Genomic DNA, 22,721 nt, shown 5'->3' on the forward strand with positions numbered 1-22,721 from the left:
AAAATAATGAAATGTAGAACTTCTTGATGAGGGTGCAGATTTTTTGACTCCTTAGCAGTGACTGATGCAGTGCTCTGGGAAAACTGCCTGCCTATATCAGTAAACTCATGCCTCTTGTAATTGGACAGTATTAATGTTTAGGAAGGCAATTGAAGAAGCTTTAAAAGAGCTGCAAGATGGTGGTCCCTGCAGGTCTGCAGGCAGCGTAGTAAATCATCATAGTGAGGAGATGCAACAGCCAGCACGTGACAAAACAACTTACTACTATTCTGGCTGCTGATTCACAAGTCCTGCTGCAATTACAAGTGACAGTAGAGAGGCTGGGGAGAAAACAGGGAGCCTGCTCTGGCAAATTCTAGATGGAGGACTTGCATTCATCTCTGTTCTGTAATGAGAGGGTGACAATGTCTGAGGCAGGTCCTGGGGACATATGTCACCATAGTTCTGTGCCTTGGTTCCCCCCCAAGGTCACGTCACTGTTGCAGCACATGGAGAAGGGCTTTAAATCTGCTGAGTACATACTCTTTTGTTGTGCACTGGATTTAAAATGTCTTTTCCCCTCTCTTCTTTCTCCCTTAAAAATGTCTGTTTCTCCCTTTTTCCTTTTTCTAGAATGACAGAGGGCTATAAAGGTTTTGAACCTGCGAAATTGTTCAAGTACAAGCTAAAAAGCAAATGTGCAGTGTATAAAAGAGGTTACATTGTACAACCACTAGCTATGCCTTAGCGCTTTTTAATGAACATTTTTTTAGAAATTTATTTGTTTTATTGTCCTGGTTTTATTGATTAATACTGTATCAGCTTGTTTGTTTTCTAAACTGGGAATGCAGGACATTCATGGTTTATATGCCTGAGTCATGCTGTAATTACAGCAGGAATTGAATCTTGAGTAGTATAAAACATGGACAAACTGGAGATTCTGAGTTATTGTCTGGTGAGTCAAGGAAATAACTTATAATAAATGGTTATTCTTATGTATGAATGGGAAAAAATGGTTCTGTCTGCTTTAAGAGTTTTCCAGCATTCACATTTTGGCAAAATTCTTTCCGAAAGTGTTATGTACTTGTCATGGTTTAACCCCAGCTGGAAACTTGGCCCCTCACTTGCTCGATTCTTCCCCACCTCACCCCACTGTGGGATGGGGGAGAGAACTGGAAGGATAAGAGTGAAAAAAACTTGTGGGTTGAGGTGAAAACACTTTGATAATGGAAACAGAATCATCATAATAATAGTAATGATAATAATGCAATTGGTAGGAAAATAAAAAAAGATTAATAAAATCAAAGAAGGACAAGTGGTGCACAATAAAATTGGTCACCACCCACGTATTGATGCCCAGCCAGTCCCCAGGCACTGCTCCCCCAATCAAGCTCCCTATGAGTTTTATTGATGAGCATGATGTCATATGGAAGGGAATATCCCTTGGGTCAATTGGGGTCAGCTGTTTCAGCTACCCCACCTCCCAATTCCTTGTGTTTACCCAGCCTCTTTCCTGGTGATAAGAAAAGACATTCACTCTCTAAGCTCTGTGCAGCAGTAGCTAAAACATCCTTGTGTTATCAGCACTGTTTCCAGCACAAATCCAAAACAGCCCCATACAAGTTGCTGTGAGGAAGATTAACTACCCAGCTAAAGCCAGAAGAGCACTGCAGTTATGGACTTGCCCTGTCTTTGGGTAGGTGGTAGGGGGCTGGCATTTCAGTATGGCTTCCTCAGTGGGAAAGTTTAAATTCTGGTTCTTGGGAATATGCACTGGTAAAATTTACTTTCTGTAAAATGTAGTTTTCGAGAACAGAATGTAACCATTTGAATAGAGAAGAATATAAGCAGAGAATTGTTGTAAACAGTAACTCTTGCAGACTTGATGTTTTGAACAGTCCTTCTTGGGGAAAAAAAAGAGTTTGCTTCCTGACACTTTAGAAAATACTGGAGGTGGTGGCTCTTTGTGCTCTTTGATGAGGTTTCAGGTGAACCAAACTTTGGAGGCTGCCTTCTGTTCTCATGCGTGGAGTGATTGAGATATGACTTGGACAGTCTCAGCACAGGGTGTCCCCAGTTCATCAACAGCCTTTGACCTGCAGAAATCAAAAATTGATTACAATCAATTCTTCATGGCCACTAGAAACTCTGTGTTCAGCTGTGGGTCTGTACCACAGTACAGGAGACACGGCGTCCCTCGGCTGCTGTGCGGGAGCTGCTCCTGCTGAGCTGATGTTAAAGGAGCTTCCCTGGTGAGGAATTTCCACATGGCAGGGCTAAGCAGCCTCTTATGACCTTGTTCCTCCCCATTCAGAGCTTTGTTACTTTTCCAGAGGTGCCAGGGGTGTCAAGTGAGCTCAGCTTGGCCATTGCAGTGCTGGGCAGTTTCTTCTGGGGTTTCTCTTTCCCTTTTGGCCCTTGTGCAATGAGGAGGTAAAAGGGGGATGTAGTGGCATTTCAAGTGCTTCTGCCTGCAGTGATTTCTGCTTTGAGCAGAACGGACTGTGATGATCATGAGGTCTTGTGTTCCAAAAGTCAGGAATAAACAGTCAGTGAAACTGTCCTGTCCACTGTCTGTGTACCCACATGAACCCACCTTTATATAGAATTGTGTTTGATATTAATGGCTTTCTTTATAATATGAGCACATTTGTTACTATAAATACATTTTTAAGTTTATTTATTTTGACAAACTCACATTTTCCTTTTTTTTTCCTCCAGAGTGACCGACTGCTCATTAAAGGTGGAAGAATTATCAATGATGACCACTCCTTCTATGCAGACCTATACCTTGAAGATGGACTTATAAAGTTGGTTTTATAAAATATTGCTTTTTTGCATGCCTGTTAGCATAGACTACTGCGATTTCTTGATCGTGCTGACCTGAAATCTTTTGTGGACATTATCTCAGTTACCTCTAAATGTGAGGCTATTGTTGAGGAGTGTTTAATTATTAAATTCTGCCATTTTATCTTGACTAAGATTAGATAAGATGAACATTTCTTTGCTGTAAATTGAACATATTTGCTTTTTGAACAGTTCAATCACAGTTTCTTCCAGAGTAGATAAGTCAAGTTAGCGCTTTCAAGAAAAGAAGTAATGGTAAGGGCAATGGAAATCTTTTGAGTTCATGAATGGCAGAAGGCTCTCTACAGCTTTTTTTCCTGTACCTAGTCAGTGCAATTGCAGCAATGCTCACAAGGACTGTAGGGCACAGAAATCTGAAATATGCCGCCTTGCATGGTGCAAAAGAAGACCTGCTACTTCTCATTTGCCTGTTGGTTAATGCTGAAGCACAGCATGTTCTGTTCCTATAACATTGTTGTGTGTTGTCACACAAGTAGAAAGAAAGTCCTGATTTATCAGGCTATAAAATACAGGAACTGGGAAAGTATTTGTTAGGTGAAAATTTGTTAGGTGAAAAACTCGAAATATGTGTCACTGATAGCCTGGGAAACTGTAACAGAGATGCCCATGTGCTCTGCTGGTCCTGCCTTGGCTCTGTGGATATAAGGGTCTCTAAGGTTTGCAAAGTTATGTACTGTGTAAAAACACTCTGATGTGCACAAGGATCAAAGCCCTTTTCATGATTGCTAAACATTTTCACTAGTGACCTAAGAAGCTTGGTCTCCAGGGGCTACAATTTGATGCACAGAAATATAATTATGGTTATCTGGTAAATAATTAATTACCTACTTGTTTTCAGAGCTCCTTAAGAATATAACATCAGATTAAAAGTCCAATTCTTTCTATATCTGTGACTGCTTATGTTATGTTTCAGGTTATTACAACAGAAAAAAATCTGGATACTTTAATCCATGGACTGTGCAGTTTTCTTTTTAATACTTCACTCTGCCTTTCCATTTTCCGATGCAGGAGTGGCAAAAGTGGAGAGAGGACACAAAATTTTGAACATGCATCTATTTTTAAAGCAACAGTTAACCAAGTTGTGCTCTCTTTGATGGGTGTTTTTGTTGAGTTTTTCTGTGATTTTGTTTGTTCAGATGCAAATCTTGTAGTAACACTTGTAAGCATCAGAACTATTTAAACAACTAAATGCTTGAGATGCTGAGAGCCTGAAACTGCTGTGAGATTTTGGCTTTGATTGCAGAAATGCAGTGGTAGTTAGTAGGCAGATTAGCAGTGCCAAGCTTCCATCTGTCCTTGTTAAGTACATAGACTCCCTCTGAAATCCATGTGTGGATCTGTACCTTGAGGAAGTATCTCAGCTGCCCAAGCTAATTAGGATTAATAATGAATAGACAGTCAAGATCTTCATTTTTAAGAGGCATTTATCTTTGTCCAAGGAGGCAAGGTCTCTATTTAGCACTCTGAGTTAGGCCTGGCTCCCTAGATTTAGATGACTCAAGATTTTTCTTTGTTAACTGTACAAGAAATCCTGCTCTGAAATATTTTGGGAGGGCAGCCTGCTGTGAGATGGGGTTGGGTCCTTACTGTGTTCAGATGATAAATTTTGCAACCTAAGAAAGCTCTGGGGTTTTTTTATCTCTCAGTTTCTTCAGGTGGAACTGCCCATTGTGTCTGAATGTTTAACATCATTGTTAAACGTGGCTCAAGCTTGTTTGGAGCTGGACCTTAAAACTCAGTCACCCACATTTCAGTTGATGCTATCACTTTCCAGCTGCAGATCCTGCTGATAATTCAGAATTCTAATACAGAGCAGACACCAAACCACTCAGCCCAGAATAGCCAATAGTGTCCTGGTTTTACCGGGCTATAAAAGATCTGCGTTATTTTCTCACTCTGAAATGAAAACTGATTGGAAAAGAGAGGGTTGGGTTTCTCTTGCAGCCTAATGAAAAGATTTGGATCTTTTAATGCTTTTAATGCAGATCTCAGTTCTGCAGAGAGGAAAGCAGATGTGACCTTGAGTGTGTTTGAAGATCAGCTGTAGTTTGGAGGATGGTAGATGTTTCTTCCTGCCAACCAATGCTCAAACTGGCTCCCTAGGTACAAGGAGCAGTGGTGCATGTGGATTTTTCCTGCCTGAAACTTAAGCCCTGCACACTCAGATGGCAGCTAAGGGGCAGTTCTCCAGTATCTAAATAGTGTTTTAAATATTTGGCAATTTAAATTGGCATATAAATAATACATTTTGCCTACATCTCTCCTGCCTCTGTTACCACATGAGGAAGTGAGCCCTGTGCCAAGTGGCAGGTCATGGTCTGGTGTTTGCTGTACTCTGCTCCATCCCTGCCAAGGGGAAGGGTTGGGTCCCTCTGGGCTGGAGGAATGAACAAGTGGCAGAGTGAGGGACTGGGGTCTCCAGAGCTGAGCAAGTGATGAGTCAGGTTAGGGGGAACCTCAGATGCCTGAAAGAGGTCTGGGCTTGATGACTGCAGAAGCTCCACCACAGAGTTCTGGGGGAGATTTTCAGCTTCCTTGGATGAAGCTTTGGAATAGCTGGAGCCTGCTGTTTCTGTTGTGCTTTAATCAGTTCATGTACAACAGAATCTACCAGCTTGTTTGACTGAAAATGGCAGACAGCATCAGCTTTCTGTGGGTCTGAGTTTTCTGGTTGCTGACATATGAGGAAACCAGCAGAGTCATTTGTACAGTGTCTAGAATGCAGTTATCTGCACTATTGTCTTCTTGCACCCACAAGTAATGGAACCCCATTCTTACTCACATACACTTTGCATTAATGAGTGAGTAATTCAGGAATCCTGTCACATTATCTCCTACTCTCTGTTCTACTTAGTCAGAATAAAAATAACCATCAGTGAAGATCAGACTTCTCCCAGCCTTAATCTTGATGCCAGGGCAAGAGATGAGACAGGTTTCTGACAGGTAGTAGTGCAGCATCATCCATGAAGGCTGTTTGGTCCCATGTCACTTCAACGTGGATGATTTCAGCTGAATAAGATGTTACTCAACCGTACACTGAAAATAATGAGCATTGAGTCATCAAAAAACTTCAGTATATAGTTGGCACACTTTCACTTTGTTAGGACATGTGTCTTCTTGAGGAGGAAACTGGTAGATAGTGATTGTGGAAGAAAATAAAAATTAATTGCCTTTTTTTGGTGAAGGTTTTCATTAATATTATTCTCACAAGGTGTGTTAGTTCTTGAAGTGCAGTTACTCCTTAGATATACTCAAAGGAGATGGTCCATAGTTAATTTCTTCCCAGCTCAATTTCTTAGCCACATAAATGCTCTACAGAGGTGGGGGATTGTTCTGATTAAAATCTTGGGGATAGATTTGACTAACAAAAATTAGTGCAATGCCATTAATACACGTGGGGCTACCTAACTTTATACATGCCTTGAATCTGCCCATGGGTGCAATGCCCATGATCTGCCTTTGTGAGGCACATTTTTAAACAGAGGAGCTGCTTGCAACTTCTGTTTGTGCAACTGGATGTGCCGGGCAGCTGCTGGTTTTTTCATCCAGGTGGGTTCTCTGTTTGTCAGGGTGTTGTTCTCAGTGCACAGCTGCACACAGGTTGTGACGGGCTGCCAGTGCTGCACGTGTTGGTGACTCTTAGGTGCCAGACGTGGAGGTGCCAGCTCTCCTGAATAAGCCCTCTTGGATTTGTTCAGTGCTGGGCAGCCTTGACCCCATCCTGGGCTGCCCACGAGGAGTTTGCCCTGGAATGGCTGTGCTTCCCTCCAGCCACAGCCCAGGGCACCGGGCGAGACGAGTTGCTGGAGGTGACATTTTTGCATCGCATATGAAATAAATTCTTGACCTCCTGGGGCTGTTTATTAACTGTCACTTTGGCCAGATTCCAAGTGAATAATTATCCCTGGGTTTTTTTTATTTTTCCCGCTGGTTTTAATGAGCAGTTATATTCATTTCTGGTTCTACCTTATCACAGTCAGCTGTTAATCAGTCGCTGTGTTTTGAACTGTAGGTGGGAGTTGCATTTTAATATAGGAAACAGATTCAGCAGCTCAGGTATCTGAGGTATTTATTTAGCTGTGGATAAATGTTATTTTATCCAGACAAAAGCAAATTAAGACAAGGACTCTGTGTCTGCAATATGAGATAAAATGAGTGAATTTTAACTACCTTACAGTTACCTCTAAGCCCAAATATATTGTGGTGGAACAGTGCAGAGTCATGGCTTCCACACAGACCCATACCTCTCCCTGTTTAGCACCATGCAAAGTAGACAATAAAAATGTAGTGTGGCTTTTAAAGTTAAAGTTTAATTTATTTGTAGTTGAGTCCATGAATAATAAAAGTATTTTGATCATAAGTATCTTGAGTTTGATATTGACATGGGGGACAGATTAATATTTTTAATAGTGAAAAAAATATCCTGCTTTGAAGACCTGAAGGGAAGAAGATGGCTACAGCTAATTATAATTTTTCTACAAAGTTATGCAGAATATTTCACTGACTTTTAACTTTAAGAGGAGGATGAGGAATACGGGACATGGTAGATTAAACGTGTTTAGGTCTCTTAGATATGCATTTCTGTATCTTAGGTTATTTAGATTTCTTTTTAAGGATAAATTTGCATTGCATGATGACAAAGTAATTATAAAATTTTCTGATATGCCTTTTGCTTCTACCATATATTTAGAATTCCAGCTTGCTCCCATATTTGATCTATGTTTTCCTATTTTTATTTAAGAACTTAATATACAAAACTGGAGCCCTCAAGAGAGCATTAAGTGTACATAATTTGAATTGTTTAAAGATAGAAATCATATAAAAAATAATCAATTTTTAACACTGGTGCATTACAGCTCCTCTATTGGCCACTAGAGCCACGCAAAGCAAACAGAGCTCAGGGCTCAGCAAGGCAGCTCTCCTCTGCTTTGTTCTGCTGTGCTGGGTGGGACAGAGGGGGCGTGTGCTTGAGCTTCACCTTGCCTTTGGGGACCCACCTCCCTCTGCGTGGGCCCAGGCTCCCTCTCCCCTACATGCCCCAAATAGCTTTGTCCTCTGTGCTTGTTCAAATAAAGTAATGCTGGCTTTCCTTGCTGTCCAGGCAAATAGGAGAGAATCTGATTGTCCCTGGAGGAGTCAAGACCATAGAGGCTAATGGGCGCATGGTTATTCCTGGGGGAATAGATGTCAACACTTATCTGCAAAAGCCCTACCAAGGGATGACTGCTGTTGATGACTTCTATCAAGGCACAAAAGCAGCGCTAGCAGGGGGCACCACCATGATCAGTGAGTACCAGCAGTGCTAGCCCTTCCCATGCCAGGCTGAGGCCTTGTAGCTGGTGTGGGGATAGCTACCAGAGGCTTCATTCTGATTTTCTGAGGTCTTCTGCAATGACTCTTCAAAATTTTGGGCACTGTGTTTGAGATCCATTCGTGATCTGAAAATGAACCTACCCTCAGACAGAAATACCAGCGTGGGAATTGTCTCTTGGATTTTTCTCTGAAATACAGAACAAGCACTGAGGGATAATGTGTGTGCTCTTGGGATTTTTGGAAAACAGCGTAGGTAGTACTGTAAGTATATGGCACAGAAAATCTGACAAAGATCTGCTGTTCCCACCTACTGCCATTTCAAGGACTTTGGAAATAAAAAGATGCTTATTTATGAGCTTGGATTTGGCAGCAGGAATTGAGGAAGTCCTTACCAGAAATGTCCTGGAGGAACATCTTTGTTGGTCAAAGAAAGCAGTGTTTCTAGTTGTTAAAGACCCTTCTTCTTTCTACAGATGGTGGGACAAGATTTATCTCTTTCCTTCTGGCTGTGATTTGACTTTGGCTAGATGTTGTAGGGCAATTGTTCAGGTGACATAAGTTGTCTTAGCTTCTTTGTGGAGAGGAGCTTCCCAGTGGGGTTTTACTCACACTGAATTGGGATGTGGCTTTTTTTTGGTGTTATCTGTTATTCATGTTCAGCAGTAGGCATCAGCTGAAAGACTCTTTGGCCATAGGCACAAAATGCACTGCTGTTCATTCCTTTTGTTAATAATTTTTCAGTCTGTGTGCTTCAGCTGAGTATTCCTGTGCAGAGTTAGGCTTGCAAATGGCACTGGTAAGCCCATCTTGATTTGTTCTCATACTAACTTCTGACCTAGCCCTGCAGAGAGAGGTACCTGTGTGTGAGTAGTCAGCTCTTTATGTCAGTGGATGGTGTGGCACCATTAGAGGCAGAAAGCCTTGAGACAAGGGAGAGGCAGGACATTCAATGTACCACACAGTGTGACTGAGTGTTGTGCACAACGTCACCCCTGTTCAAACCTTTGGCTGTATTCCCAGTTTTGGCTGCTGAGAAAACACTGAACATCTGCACTGATGTATTGGTAGGGCAGAGTGGGTCAGTTCAGTGACTGTGAGACACTGGTTAATTATTGTGCTTACTGTGAAATACATAGAAATGGACACAGCAGACAAGAAATACAGTGAAACCCAGAACCTGTAGTCTCTTACAAACAGTAAGGGGAAATACAAATGTTTCCTAAACTGTGAAGTGTTTGCCTCCTGCTTTATGTGTACATGGATGCTGCACCAAGCAGGCTGCCAGACTCATCTTTAGGATAGACTGTTCACAAAGTCTGCTGCACCTGGGGCAGCAGGACCTGGCTGACACCCCAGGGTTACAGTCAGCATACAGACTGCCTCCAAGGCTGCTGTTTTGGCTGAGATGCTGGAGGAAGTCTCACTTCAGGGAAATCTGAACAGTGTACATATTGTCCTGCTAACAGGCACTCAATCTCTTTTTCAGTTGACCATGTGCTTCCAGAACCTGGATCAAGTTTACTGACCGCCTTTGAGAAGTGGCACGAGGCAGCTGATACCAAATCCTGTTGTGATTATGCTCTCCATGTGGACATCACCAGCTGGTATGATGGCATTCGAGAAGAGCTGGAAGTACTCGTGCAAGACAAAGGTTAGTGGGTGAAATGTAGTAGTATGTTTTGGTTTTGTTGAAATATCATGTTGAGGTGAAATTTTGAAGTATTTTAATGAATGCATAGGCACTGGCTATGCTGGCCAAGGTTCTTCACTACCTTGGACCTGTTTTTTCACTTGCTTCTGTGTGCAATGGACTTAAAACTTTGTGCATGTATATGACTTTGTCCAGCATGGAAGATTAAGATGCTTACATTGTCATAAAGAAATGAATCACTTTATCCTTGCTTGTATATGTGGAAACAGGCTCAGACATTGCATAGGTAGGGTTTTTTTGAAGGTAAAACTTAAAGATTAGTATTTAGGATAATCAGCCCCATCACCTTAGATCCTCTGTTTAATGAATGAAGAAAAAGAAGCATTTTAAAGTAGTGGTTCAGGTTTTATCTAGACTGAAATCTTTGATTCAGCTGCCTCAAATTAAATCCAAATATGAAGAGAACATGGGAGTGTGAAAATGTCACTACAGGCTAGATCTCATTTCTCAGCAGTGCCTTGGAATAATTTACTTGCTGAGGGTTGATTTTGTAAATAAAACATGCCTATATTTTTAAAACAGATTTCAGTTATTAGAAAAGGAGATGCTAAAGTTGGGTACCTAATAGTGAAAAAATGCTCTGATTTTCTCAAGTGCTTGTCTCTGGTGGCTTTCCCTGAAGTTACTAAAAGAAGCCTTTTTTCAACACTTGCAAAGAAAAGATCACTTATTTAGGAATCTAAGGCACTTCTGTGGGTTTGACTATATTCAATTAACAGGCCTACTGTCATGTGAGATGCTCTAGATCACCCTACCTGAAGTCCAGCTATGAATTCAGAATAGCACAGATGAAACCTCTCCTAAATGCATTGCCACACATGCAGGCTCAGTGTGGCAGTCTCATATATGGAGGGCATCTTTGTGGCACCAGATACCTCTGTGTGGGCAATGGGATCTAGCCTTCAGAAGATCTTAGCTTAGAACTTGTTTTTTGAAACTGTGCCTGACAGCATGTATTTTCTTTTTAGAAATTTTATATTTTTTCATGTATTTTTCATTTTCTCCTTTCTTTGAAAATGAGTGAATATTAGGGAATATTTTCTGAAATGGCATGCGGTTTCCATGGGCAAATCAGAATGGCTCTTCTGTTGGAAATCCTTTATAGTGTGTACAGCTAGTGTTGACTTAGATGTGAAGGGTTCTCGTTACAGAGAAAGGTACTATCAAAGTAGGAAAAAATAACCAAAATGCTATTTCTGAGTGAGCAGTTTTTTGCTGAGATGCCATGGAGGTGCAGTGACCTGGGAGAGTTTATTCCATGTCACAGGATGCTAGCAGTACATGTGCTGTATAACCAGATTTTAGGCAACAAAACACTTCCATCAGCAAGACTGCACATAATTAGAGAAACTGCAGCTGTTCTTACATAGGTCTCTAGTATAGGTGATTTTTACAAGGTGATGACATCTGTCAACACAGGTTGTGCTAAATCTGTGCTGTCTCCCTGTCAGCATTAACATGAATCTGCTGCTGTGCATTAGCTGTCTGTACTCTCAGACAAGTGTACTGTGCCTTGTTTCAAAGGTTGGATATTATTTTCCAGAGCTCCCAAACCACAGATGGCTGAGCACTCCCAAATTTGCCCAAGGGTTTACATTAAAAGGCTGGTGCAGACTGTTAGGTTAATAGTTTTCCCAACAATTGAAATGTGAGTTTTCTGTATAAACCTGCCTCTGAGTCATCAGGGGAAGCAGAAATCTGCTCATTGGTTCCTGAACTGAGATTTATGATGGAGCCTTGGTGGTCTCTTCAGTGGTGAGAGCATTAGGAGGTCACCTTTGTTCTCATGTGTGTCTCAGGCAGGCAGTGTGAGTTACTCTCACGTGTTAGGAGACACAAGGTAAGGGTGAGTATGAATGCACAAGCACAACAGGAAATAATTCAGCGTGGCAAGGGCTTTCAAATTTACGGGTAATATTTCCTGATAATTGGAAACATTTAAGCCAGCTGGTGCAAATAGACTTGATGTCAGTGGAGTGACCCTGGTTTTCATCAGCTGGGAATCTGGATTGAATTGGTTCTTGGCTGATTGGGGGTGAGTTAGCTGAGTGACAGGGCTCAGCTCATTGTGTTTCAGTGCTACATGTGCCTAATGCAATCATCATGAGTAACAGGGGAGCTCACAGAGTGGCTGTTGAGCTGCCTTGTCATGGGGTATAATTGAACAATTAATCAGTTTTAAATCAATACAAAGTTAATTTAAGGAGACACAGGCTTTGGAACAGTCTGAAGATTTTGTAGAGCCAAATATTGATTATAAACACTTGAGCTTGTAGCACTTCAACAGCTATTTTGGGATTGAGCTTCTTTACTATGTGCAAAGAAGCAACAGTCTGAAATTACTGACAGGGACCTCACTGGTTCCTTTGACTTTGTCACTGTTCAAAAAAACCCTGTAGTCCTGCCTAAAATTTGGAGAGGACCCTGTTGAGTACCCCAGGTGTGAGAGCAAGTAGGACATTAACAAGAATGTAGTGTGTGACAGATGTTAAGCATTAAGGTCAATAGGCCATGGACCAGGGCTTTTGAAAAGCTCTATAATTCCAATGAGTAGGTCAAGGAACCAGCCCAGGACAAGGAGTCTAATCTTGGATACCTGTATATGTAAATTTGTGTTCCTGATCTTGGTTATCTGATATAGGTGCTCTCTTTGCACGGCAGGATTATTCCCAGCGTCTCTCCTGTTAGCTGTACAGGCAGCCCCTGAAATGCTCTTCTGCTGTGTGTGTATCTGGGGGCAGCTGAGGCTGTGAATGTGTGTTTACATGGGAGAGCTCTGCCTCTGCACTGTCATAAGGAGCAGGCTCAGGATCCTGTGGCAGGATCCCTACTGGGATCCCTTCTGCTCCCATTAATTACAGGGAGAACATTAAACAGAGTGAGAGCCAAACTGAGTCATTGTATCGAGGTCAGAAGAGGGCCTAAGAAGATAGCAAGGCAATAAAAGAGAAAGGATGAAAATATGCATGACTTGGGTCAGTGTATGTCTTGCACCCACAGCACTCAGAGAAAGCTGTCTTACCTCCTGCAGGAAAATAGGAAGAAAGGATGGGCTTCTAGGCTGACAAAGTTCCACCTTTCAGGCTGGATTTGCTTGGTGTGGAAGTCAGCAAGGAGGGCCAGCTCCTGCTTTGTGTTTCTCTCTGAGCTGCCTGGACTCAGAAGTTAGACATAATACCAGGGATCATTGCAATGTTTTATCCTGCATGTATCCTGGGGTATTTTAGTCTTGTAATTGTAAATAAACAAATTCTGTGTGGATGTGTGAGCAGTCATACCCTCTGCCTGAGGATGTATTTGCTCATTCTAGACTCATGAAGGGGTTATATCTTCATCAGAGAGCTTTATTCATTTTGTGTAGACAGCATGAATAACATGAACAGATCTCTTTCTTTTTCTTCTTGCCCCAGGAAGCAGAGTTTTCATCACAGCCATTTTGAAATGCAGCCTACACAGCTTAGGTAGCTTAGAATTTACTTTTTTTTTAAGCTAGAAAACTACGATATTGGTCCTTGGACCAAACTGGGGATCTTGCCAGTAGACTAGAGTAAGACAAATATATACACTGATATGAATTCATATGTGCAGAGATTATGAAAAGAAGACATTTGTAAGTAAGGCATTTGAAGTCGTTCTGTAAGAATACAAAGCTGCGTAAATAACCAAATATTTGAAAAAAATTGCAACATTTTTGGGGATTTGAATACAGGGGTTCCTGACAACTGACACTCCACACTAGCATTTCTTATGGATTTTTGAAACTTGAAGCTGTTGCCTTCCTTGGTTTTTTATGTCTGCCAGCATAAATCCTTCCATCTTTGGAAGACAGAAGGGGAGGTGTGGTGAGCTGCCTATAAAACTGGTTTGAGACTTTATTTCCACTCCTTTCCAGTGTCTACCATCAGCTAAGTTTAGCACTTTATAGTGTAAGGTCAAGAAAAAGCAAGTCTGTATGCACATTTGGGTACACATTTCGTACACCTTCTCAGCACTTTGGGGGAACCTAACCAGAAGTTTTATCTACCAAAAAGCACAGTTTAGATCAAGCTAAAATGTTTTTCTGGTTAGCTAAGGAAACCTAAAAACAAAAACACTGATTCACAAAACCTTACACGAGATTTTTTTAAACTTCACAAACTTTATATTCTTGCTTTAACTACCATTGCTTGTCTGTGATTTGGCTACAAGAAATCCTCTTTGCAGTGGTGGCTGGGTTACTCCAGGGATGAGCACAGGCTACCCACAGTATCCCAAAAATTCCCCCAGAGAAGAGGGCATCCAGGCTTCTAGTCCTAGCAGCTGTAATGCAGCTGTGAAGCCATGCTTGATTTCTGGCAATCATTAGCAAAAGGCCTTGTCCAGACATACTCTATTACTTACTTTTCCTGAAGTTTTTGTTCAAATCCAACTTAAGAATACACTTACATGGCAACACCTTTGGATTTTGTCTTGGAACAGGTGTGAACTCTTTTCAAGTCTACATGGCGTACAAAGATCTCTACCAAATGTCCGACAGCCAGGTATTGCTCTGAATGCTTTTCATTGCTGTGATCTGTCCTCTCTTTTCTCATCTCCCAACACTTGAGTTGCTGAGGTTGAATCCCAGAGAAACGTCCTCTGGGCCTGATTGGCACTGGGAGAAATGTGCAGTGTGATTTACTCTCTGGAGGGTCAGTGCTGAGCTGTGTAGAACTCCTGCATGTGTTTCTTCAAGTGTATGACATTCACCTTCCGTGGAGATCTTCTGTCTCCCAACACTGCAGCCACTCAGCTCTGCTCAGGAGTTCACTCATTTTATTGTGCAGTGACCTTTCAAGGACTCTGGCTCAGAGAGGGAGAAAAAGATGAAGCACTCAAGGCAGTGGCAGTTCTGAGGTTTCAGGAGTTTCCTGGTTGCTGTAAGCAGCTAAATGGAGTTGCTCTTTGGGGGAGGTGGCCTTTTCTCATTAGGGCTGGAGATAACAATGAGCTTGCTTGTCCAGAGCTCATTACAGATTCCAGACTCTTCAGCTTTCCCATTCATACATATCAGGCCACTGTAAAGGGACAATGGCATCTGTTAGTAATAATAATGTTTGCTTATTCAGTTGATAAAATGTTTCTTTATTACTTATTCCCAGAGCTACAGCTCTTGGTCTCTTAAATAACTGTTGTTACACCTCCAATACATGTGGTTTTAATCGGAACTTTAGACATAATAATTTATAAATATTCTCTGAGAGGCAGTGCCTGTTAAATTCAACTCCCAGTTGGAATTGCCAAGAGGAATACATCAAAATGTTTAATGTGTGGCTGGACTAATGGCTGTTACCTTGTTTAAATGTCCATGTTGCAAGCTGTGTATTGCAGCTCATTCAATGCTGCCTGAAGTGCCTTAGTGCAAAAGTAGATGCTGAAGAACCTTTGTCTTCCATATTTGATCTGTGTTTGAAAACTGGGCTCCCATGTTACTGAAATGTGGTTTAAAAAAGGGACATATAAGCTGGATACCTTTTGGAAAGGAAACTGTGTTTCAGTAGATGTGTGCTCAAAAATTACTAATAAAAGCAAAAAGATCAACTACTGCCCTTCTTTATGGATGGATGTTGAATCTTAGAAAGCAATTAAAAAACCAAGGATGCTCTACAGAAAATATTGCAACTTTTAATATCAGAAATAAAGATGTTGCTGAAAACTCAACAATGATGGCTCTAAGAAGATCAAAAGACCAAAATGCCTGCACTTCAGAAAAGAGATGTTCTAGTCATACTAAAAGTGACTGTAGTACCTGACAATAATTCTATTTTACATTTGCTAAAACTACAGAAAGGAGGGTCACTAAACTTAGCCCTGCATGGGAGGGCACGGGGAGATGGCCCTGCAGTGCAGGGGCTGGGGCAGACTCTGTGTCCCAGGGAAATCCAGCCCTGCTCAGGCTGTTGTTTCTGTCTTGGTGCAGCTGGTGTGTACAGGGGTGGGTAAGTCAACAGCAATCAGTGGAGTTCAGGTTCTGTGTAGAAAATAGATAATTTGCTATTCACCAATATAATTACTAGCACAGAAGGTACAAAACTGAGGTGAAGAGAGAGGTCTGAGTGTTAAGTTATGTGTTTTCCTTATTCAGCAGTGTTTCCTTCTTTGTACTACCTGCAGCTTTATGAAGCCTTTACCTTTCTAAAGAGTCTTGGGGCTGTTATCCTGGTCCATGCTGAAAATGGAGACTTGATAGCTCAGGTGAGTGAACCATCATTTGTGCTTAATTTTGTGATGATAGATAGAAGTGAGGAGAAATGAAATAGGCCAGTCAGAGAATGGGTAGGAGGAAGGGAACTCCCTGGAAAGAGCCTTAGTTCACCCTGATCTGGTATAAAGCCTGAGATAAGAGAATGGGAGTCCCTTTGCATTAATTGGCAGAGCATCCTTGGGACAGGGTGATGACCCAGGCAGCTCCTTGCCTTGGCAGCAGATGAGGACTAGAAAAGGGGGGACAGAAGGAAGCAAGAAGATTTCTTCTGAATCCAGGAGATACAAGTGAAGCAGAACAATGTACAGCCTTGTTCCCAGATTTTGGGTACAAAAAGAGGATCTGAAAGCTTTATACTAAAGTCTTTTGCTGCAACTGTCAGCATAAGCAACACAGTGAGTTTGGAGCAGGTATTAAAGCTCACAGACCTATTTATTTTTGAGACTATTCTTATAAATCTATGAAATTTGAGAATAAGAACTACTGTGATCTTGTAGACATTTCAAAAATGTCAGTTTAAGTATAATCCATGCTCTTAGAAGATGCATCTCAGAACCAGGAAGGTGGGCTCAAGTTCAGAATGTTCCATTAAAGCGCCCTGGGTCTCCAGTGCAGTCCTTGCAGGTCAGGTGCCCTGGGAGCTGCTGTCCTCCCACTGGGCTGTACCATGGCTCTGATCACTGCCACAACACATAGAAACGTGGGAAGAGGAAACCCAAGGACAGCAGCTGATAGTAAACCTCCCTCTGGTCTTTCAGAGGCCAGGATCCCCCTCTAAAACAAGGGGCAGCTTTGGATGGGTGTTGTTTTGACGCTACATTTGTGACAGAGGAGTCTTTGAAGGCTGTTGCAGAGATGTCTCACTCCCCTGATCCCTCGTACGTGCATCAAGCCCCTCTTAGGTCAGTGAGGCTCTGAGTGAGCCATCTGATTTATCTGCTGAGCTGCTTATCTGCTGGCTTATCTGCTAAGGACGGGGCTGCAGAGCTGACAAGGAAATTACAGCAGCTAAAGCTGTCTTTGAGATCTGGGCAAGGCAACCCACCTTGTCTCACGTCTAAGGGAGAGCCTCAAGGGAATGTTGGAGTTGTTGGGCAGTGTGTGAGAATTCTTGCCTTGGGTGTATTTTGTTTTTTCCTCTGTGGGAAAAACACATCTCCATCTGCCTGGTTAGAATTTACCCCCTTTGGGATCTGCCTTTCACTTAACTTTGAATTTGACTGAAATAACCACTGGGGTCAAAAGTTATTAGTAAGGAGTCAGCAGGCACAGTGCAGTTGTGTCCTTCCCCCACTGCAACTAGGTGACAACCCTCATTTAAATTCATGAGAGGAAGAAAGCGGATTTCTCATGAAATTTAGCATGAATAAAAACTACTAAATGCACAGTTTATAGTTTTAATACAACATAAAATATCCAGTAGAATTAAAATGACTAATAATAAGCATGATTAAGTCAGTATTACTGTAGGAAAGGCAAAATAAAACAAATCAAATGGCATCTGTGGTGTTTTGATACATTGCCCATTAAAATCAAGGTGCACTCATGGAATTGCATTTTTGATAGAAATCTATTTCAGTTATATTTTTCTCTGATCAGCCTTAATATACAGCCATCGAATATGAACAAAGAGGAGAAAAATTATTAGGAAAAGAGGAAGTAGTAATTAAATGTAAGTTATGTTATACATAGACATATTTGTTCACCATTGCCATGTTTCATAAAATCAGTCTTTCTCTATGCTTTTAGTTAGAATAATTATTTGGATAACGAAAAGAAAGCTGCCTGCACATAGGTTTTTTTGGGACTGTCCTGTGTGAAAATACAAATTTTATCTTTTCAAACAAATATTGTAGCTAATTACCACTATTAAATCAACTTACAGGGGCTAATTTACCATATGATCTGATTTTATTACTTCCTTCAAGATGCAAATCTGTCCTACTTTGTGTTTCTATTCTGTACCAACTTGCTATTTTTTACATGGTTCTAACTTCATTTTATTGCTGTATTTTAATTATTTGAAGTCTTTAACTGCCACTGTTCAGAGCTGGTGCATTAACATTCCAGAACCACTGTTTTTAAGAATTCCTATGAAACCTTATGTTTTTCTGACTAAAATGTTCTTACACAGTCAGATTAATGTGCTCCTGTAAATGCCTCTTCAGCCTTGATTGACTGCAGGGAAGGCTAAAGTAAATATGAATGTTAACTTTTTCAGTTTTACTGGAGTGTGTTGGTAATGTGTGATCTTTTCACCCTCAGGGACCTGGGATCAGATATTTATTCGCTGACACATTTAAATAGGTTCAGTAACTTCATCCTGGTCTCTAGGGGACATTTGTCTGTGTCACAGAGCCATTACATCGTTGAGCTGGGCTCATTAGAGCCCTCTGGGCAGGCCAGGGCCAGAGGTACAGCAGCAGCTCTGGTCCCATTCTGCACTGCTCTCAGGCCTGCACTAACCTCAGATTAAAAGGGGTTGGCCACCAGTTTCTGCAAAAAGGGAAATTTATTCCAATAACATTGCTTGGTCTTAAATTAAGTGAAGCTTTTTGTCTATTTAAAAAAAAAACCAACCTACCTCACTACTATGAAGCTGGATAGCACAGATTATTTTTCTGACAAATCCCCATTGGTCCTGAGCTGGGCCCTGGAGGGGCAGCTGGAGGGCAGTGTTTTGTTTTATAAAAGCGTAATTTTAGTGATTCATTGTATAGGAAGAAAGTGTTACAGAAAATCAAAAGTGTCAGCAATGCTGAAGTTTTAAAAAGTGCTTTGTGGATTGCAACCAGAGAGGAACTTGAGCAAGGAAATAGGGAATGAGAGGCTGGAAGTACCCATAATTTCCATTTAGTGTATTCCCTGGGCTGGTGTCCTGTGTCAAGTAGGACTTTGTGGAGGGCAGAGGAGGTTTCTGATGGTGCAGCCCAATGGCTTGGGGCACAAATATGCTCAATCACACAACAGAGACCACTGCTGGCTGTGCTGGTGTGGGACCAGTTCAGAGCCAGTGTTTTCAGTGTTCAGTGGGCTTTGCAGCTGCACTTACTGACACTGGAAGGGGCAGTCAGCCCATGTGGCTGTTCATCTCCCTGAGGGTGCTGGGTGCACAGGTCTCATCTGGAGCTGGGTCAGCATTTGTCTCTTACTTTGCAGGAACAAAAGCGTATTCTGGAGATGGGAATCACTGGACCTGAGGGACATGCCCTGAGCAGGCCAGAAGAGGTAAGAGACTCCACTGATTTTGTCACTTGTGGAAGTGTTTTGTCAGACATGTACTGTTGGAGTGTGGCTTTTCATGTGCAGACAATGGATGGGTGCATCAAGGAAGGCAGGTGTCTGCTTCTCCCACTGCCTTTTCCAGTATTACTCAAAGTCTGGAAAGTCCAGGTCCTTTCCACTCATTTGATTGTCTGAAAAGCCCTTTGAGTGCTGCAGCAGGTGCCTTCCCTTAGTCCAGGGATAAGCTGTCCTTGTACACTCAGGAGTCTCAGCTCTGCTGCCCCGGGCATGGGTGTCCATGTATTTTTTAAGTGTGACCTTTGTGTTTTGATTTGTGATGACAAAAAAAATGGGATTATCAGGCTAAAAATCAGCAGTGCAGCTTGAGGGTTAGTCCTCAGAGGAATTGCATTTATTAAAATGCTTTGGCTGAAAATCTCCTATAAAGATGCATGTGCACATCTATACTGTGCATATGCATACACCCACATATAGATCTACTTTCATGCTGGCAGATATATTAGTGTCAGAAATGCAGGCTGTAGAGATGCAAACACATGAGAATGGAAAGATGCTGTAAGGCAGCTTGTTTTATGCATCTCCCTTATAATAAAATGTGGGCTCTGGTGTGGATTGTCTCAGGCATCTGGAAAGGGTTTGTTTAATGCCAAGGAAAATGTGGAGACATGAGAATGTCCCCTAAAGTACACAGCTCAGACTGTTAATGGGATGTGGAGGGCAGTAGTGGGAAGTCACTGCTTTCCTAGAAGACTAAAGAGACAAGATCCCGGGGATTTGAGGCTGAACTTGAAGAGATTGTTGTGGTTTGCTGATCTTTATTTAACTTCTCCCCAAGGCAAAAGGAATCAGCTTAATTGGTCACATTCTTCTACTGAACTGTTTATGTACTTTTTCATTTTGCTGTTCTACTAAAATTATTCTAAAAGGATTGAGTTGTTTCCTCTTAATGAGAACAGGGGCCTAAGGAAGATCCGCATTTGCAGTTTCCAGAAAGGAATTTTGCTCAGCTCTAGTGCTGCAGTGCAGAGGCCGTGCCTCCTTTCCTGCTCTCTAAAGGTGCATTTGGGGCTTCCAGAGCAAATGTTTTGATACAGGTCCTAGCACAAACTGAAGCAGTCTGATTTAAGGAAAAATATTTTACAAAACTGTAAAGGATTAAGCCATGTGGTTTTGGAAAGTCTAAGTGGCTCAACTTTTCTAGCAAAACTCTTGCACAGAAATTTCTGTACCACCGAGTCACTATTTTCAGTTACAACAGGGTTTTTCGTATTAAAATGCCAATACTGTGAGCCCTTCTGGGAAGGATCTGGTATAAAACTGATGGCTGGGGAAAGGAGTCTCCAGAGCTGCTGGGAAACACTGCTCCTCCATCTGAAGATGCTGGCTTTGTGTGCCTACGTCCCAGATGGCTCTCTGGGAGGAGATTGCCTTTACGCTTGCTGACAGAGGGGACTTACTGGGCACTGCTTCAAAGGCTTCTGTGGATTATGGGCTAAATTCACTCCATAGTGCTGAAGTTGCTGTTTGAGAATTCTTTACATTCACTGTCACCGTTATGTAAAGATTAGGGTAAGCTGCCAGGGGGAGCTCAGAGGTTGTTTCTGAGCAGGGGCAAAATTTTCTTGCTTTGTTCTCCTTTCAGCTGCAGGGTAGGAGTCTGAAACAGGAAGGTGGGAGGAAGGTAAGGAGGAGCTGCATCAGCTGCTTGGACATGACCTTTCCTGGCCTACAGGGAGCCAGGGAGCTGTGTTTGTGCTGGAGCAGCTGTACCCTGCTAGTGTGTACAGCCTGGCTGTGGTTACTGCTAGTGCCAAGTGTTTGAGGTTGGGTTAGCTGGCTGTTTCTCAGCACTGTGTCTCTCTCTATGGAAAAAGCAGAATCAACCCCTAAAGAGTTGTTGCTGAACAGTTAGAATTATGGTGCAGTCCTCCCATTGATTTTTTTTCAGACTGCATTTGCAGTTAACTTCTCCCTCCTTGTTTTGCTCAGCTTGAAGCAGAAGCAGTTTTCCGTGCCATCACGATTGCCAGTCGAATAAACTGCCCAGTGTACATCACCAAGGTGATGAGTAAGAGTGCAGCTGATATCATTGCACTGGCCAGGAAGAGAGGTAAGTGACTTTCTTTGCTCCCCAAACTAATTTTTTTAATGAATACAAGCTCAGTGAAAAAACCTGTATGTGCTCACCCAAATGACAGGTTGTAGGGAGAGGTTACCAAAGAACAGTAGCACCATCGCAGACTAAATATCTATGGCTGGGAAGGATGAGGAGAGATCCTTTTATGTTTTTAAGTTGAGAAGCTCTCCTCATAAACTGTCCTCTTGAAGACTGAGCTGTAACTCTTCTCTATCCTGTTTTCCCTGTTACTTCCCTTAGACTGCTATATCTCTGTTCACGGGAGGGAGATACTTTATTCCTAATGGCACATCCCCCATGCCAGTATTTCAGGTTGTCACCCTCTGAGATGTGGCTTGGGCAGTGACCCTGCTGTTAGAGATGCATGGAGCTCACTCCTGGCCTTGCTGCTGGAAGCTGACCCCTCTGATAATAATCTATAAATATTCTCTGAGGTTGGCATTGCAGGTTGGCCCTGCTTGCTGGGGCCGTGGTGGGATCCACCCAAAGCACCCAAAAGGGCCTTGTGAGCCTGAGGGCAGCTGCTTCTGAAGCTGTGTTTGCAAGTCAGGACTGTTCTAGGTTGGGACTACAAAGCTCGTGAGCAATATGGAAAAGCCAAAGAGCAAATTATTGTCTTGATGTTTGTATTCTTGGGACTTGGAGTGTGGTGCTGGGGACCATATGCTGCTCTCTGCTGGTGCTGTGCCCGACTGGGAGTGATAAAAAGGCATCTGCCTGCTGAACTGATCCACCATCCAGTGTGCTCCAAGCTGCAGCAACAGAGAGAACTGGCTGTGATTAAAACAGTTCAAATTAAAAGCGGGTCTGAACTGTCTCCTTCTGGATTAGAAAGGAAGATTTGTAAATAGGCTGATCAAAAGCATGTAGAGCTCAGAGAGGCTCCTGATTAATTTTTTATCATACAGACAAAGCAGGGCTGTTTAATTTCCTGGGAGATTGCACTAGCCATGTAGCAATGTGTGAATTATACATGGTTGCATGCAGCAAGCAGTGTCATGTGCTGAAGAGAGAGTGGGTTGTAATTAGTTCCTGTTTATCCTTGCTTTCTCCAAGGTCCCCTGGTTTTTGGAGAACCGATCACTGCCAGCTTGGGGACAGATGGGACACATTACTGGAGCAAAAACTGGGCCAAGGCTGCAGCTTTTGTGACCTCACCACCTCTGAGCCCTGACCCAACCACTCCAGACCACCTAAATTCACTCTTAGCATGGTAAGATTTCCTTTTTTTTTTTTTTTACAGG

At 42.2% G+C, this 22,721-nt stretch overlaps 1 protein-coding gene across 2 annotated transcripts in view; it reads left to right on the top strand.

The window, feature by feature from the left end:
• The window catches only part of CRMP1 (collapsin response mediator protein 1), a 53,488-nt gene that overhangs the window by 14,777 nt on the left and 15,990 nt on the right, over positions 1–22,721 (top strand). For both annotated transcript variants that reach the window (XM_063401597.1, XM_063401596.1), the window contains exons 2-9: positions 2,701–2,789; positions 7,949–8,133; positions 9,647–9,811; positions 14,330–14,391; positions 16,004–16,084; positions 19,254–19,322; positions 21,330–21,450; positions 22,534–22,690. In XM_063401597.1, coding sequence (XP_063257667.1) covers positions 2,701–2,789; positions 7,949–8,133; positions 9,647–9,811; positions 14,330–14,391; positions 16,004–16,084; positions 19,254–19,322; positions 21,330–21,450; positions 22,534–22,690 — 929 coding nt within the window. The remainder of the gene's footprint in view (positions 1–2,700; positions 2,790–7,948; positions 8,134–9,646; positions 9,812–14,329; positions 14,392–16,003; positions 16,085–19,253; positions 19,323–21,329; positions 21,451–22,533; positions 22,691–22,721) is intronic.

The sequence above is a fragment of the Prinia subflava genome, chromosome 7, assembly GCF_021018805.1.
Source record: "Prinia subflava isolate CZ2003 ecotype Zambia chromosome 7, Cam_Psub_1.2, whole genome shotgun sequence".
NCBI lineage: Eukaryota > Metazoa > Chordata > Aves > Passeriformes > Cisticolidae > Prinia > Prinia subflava.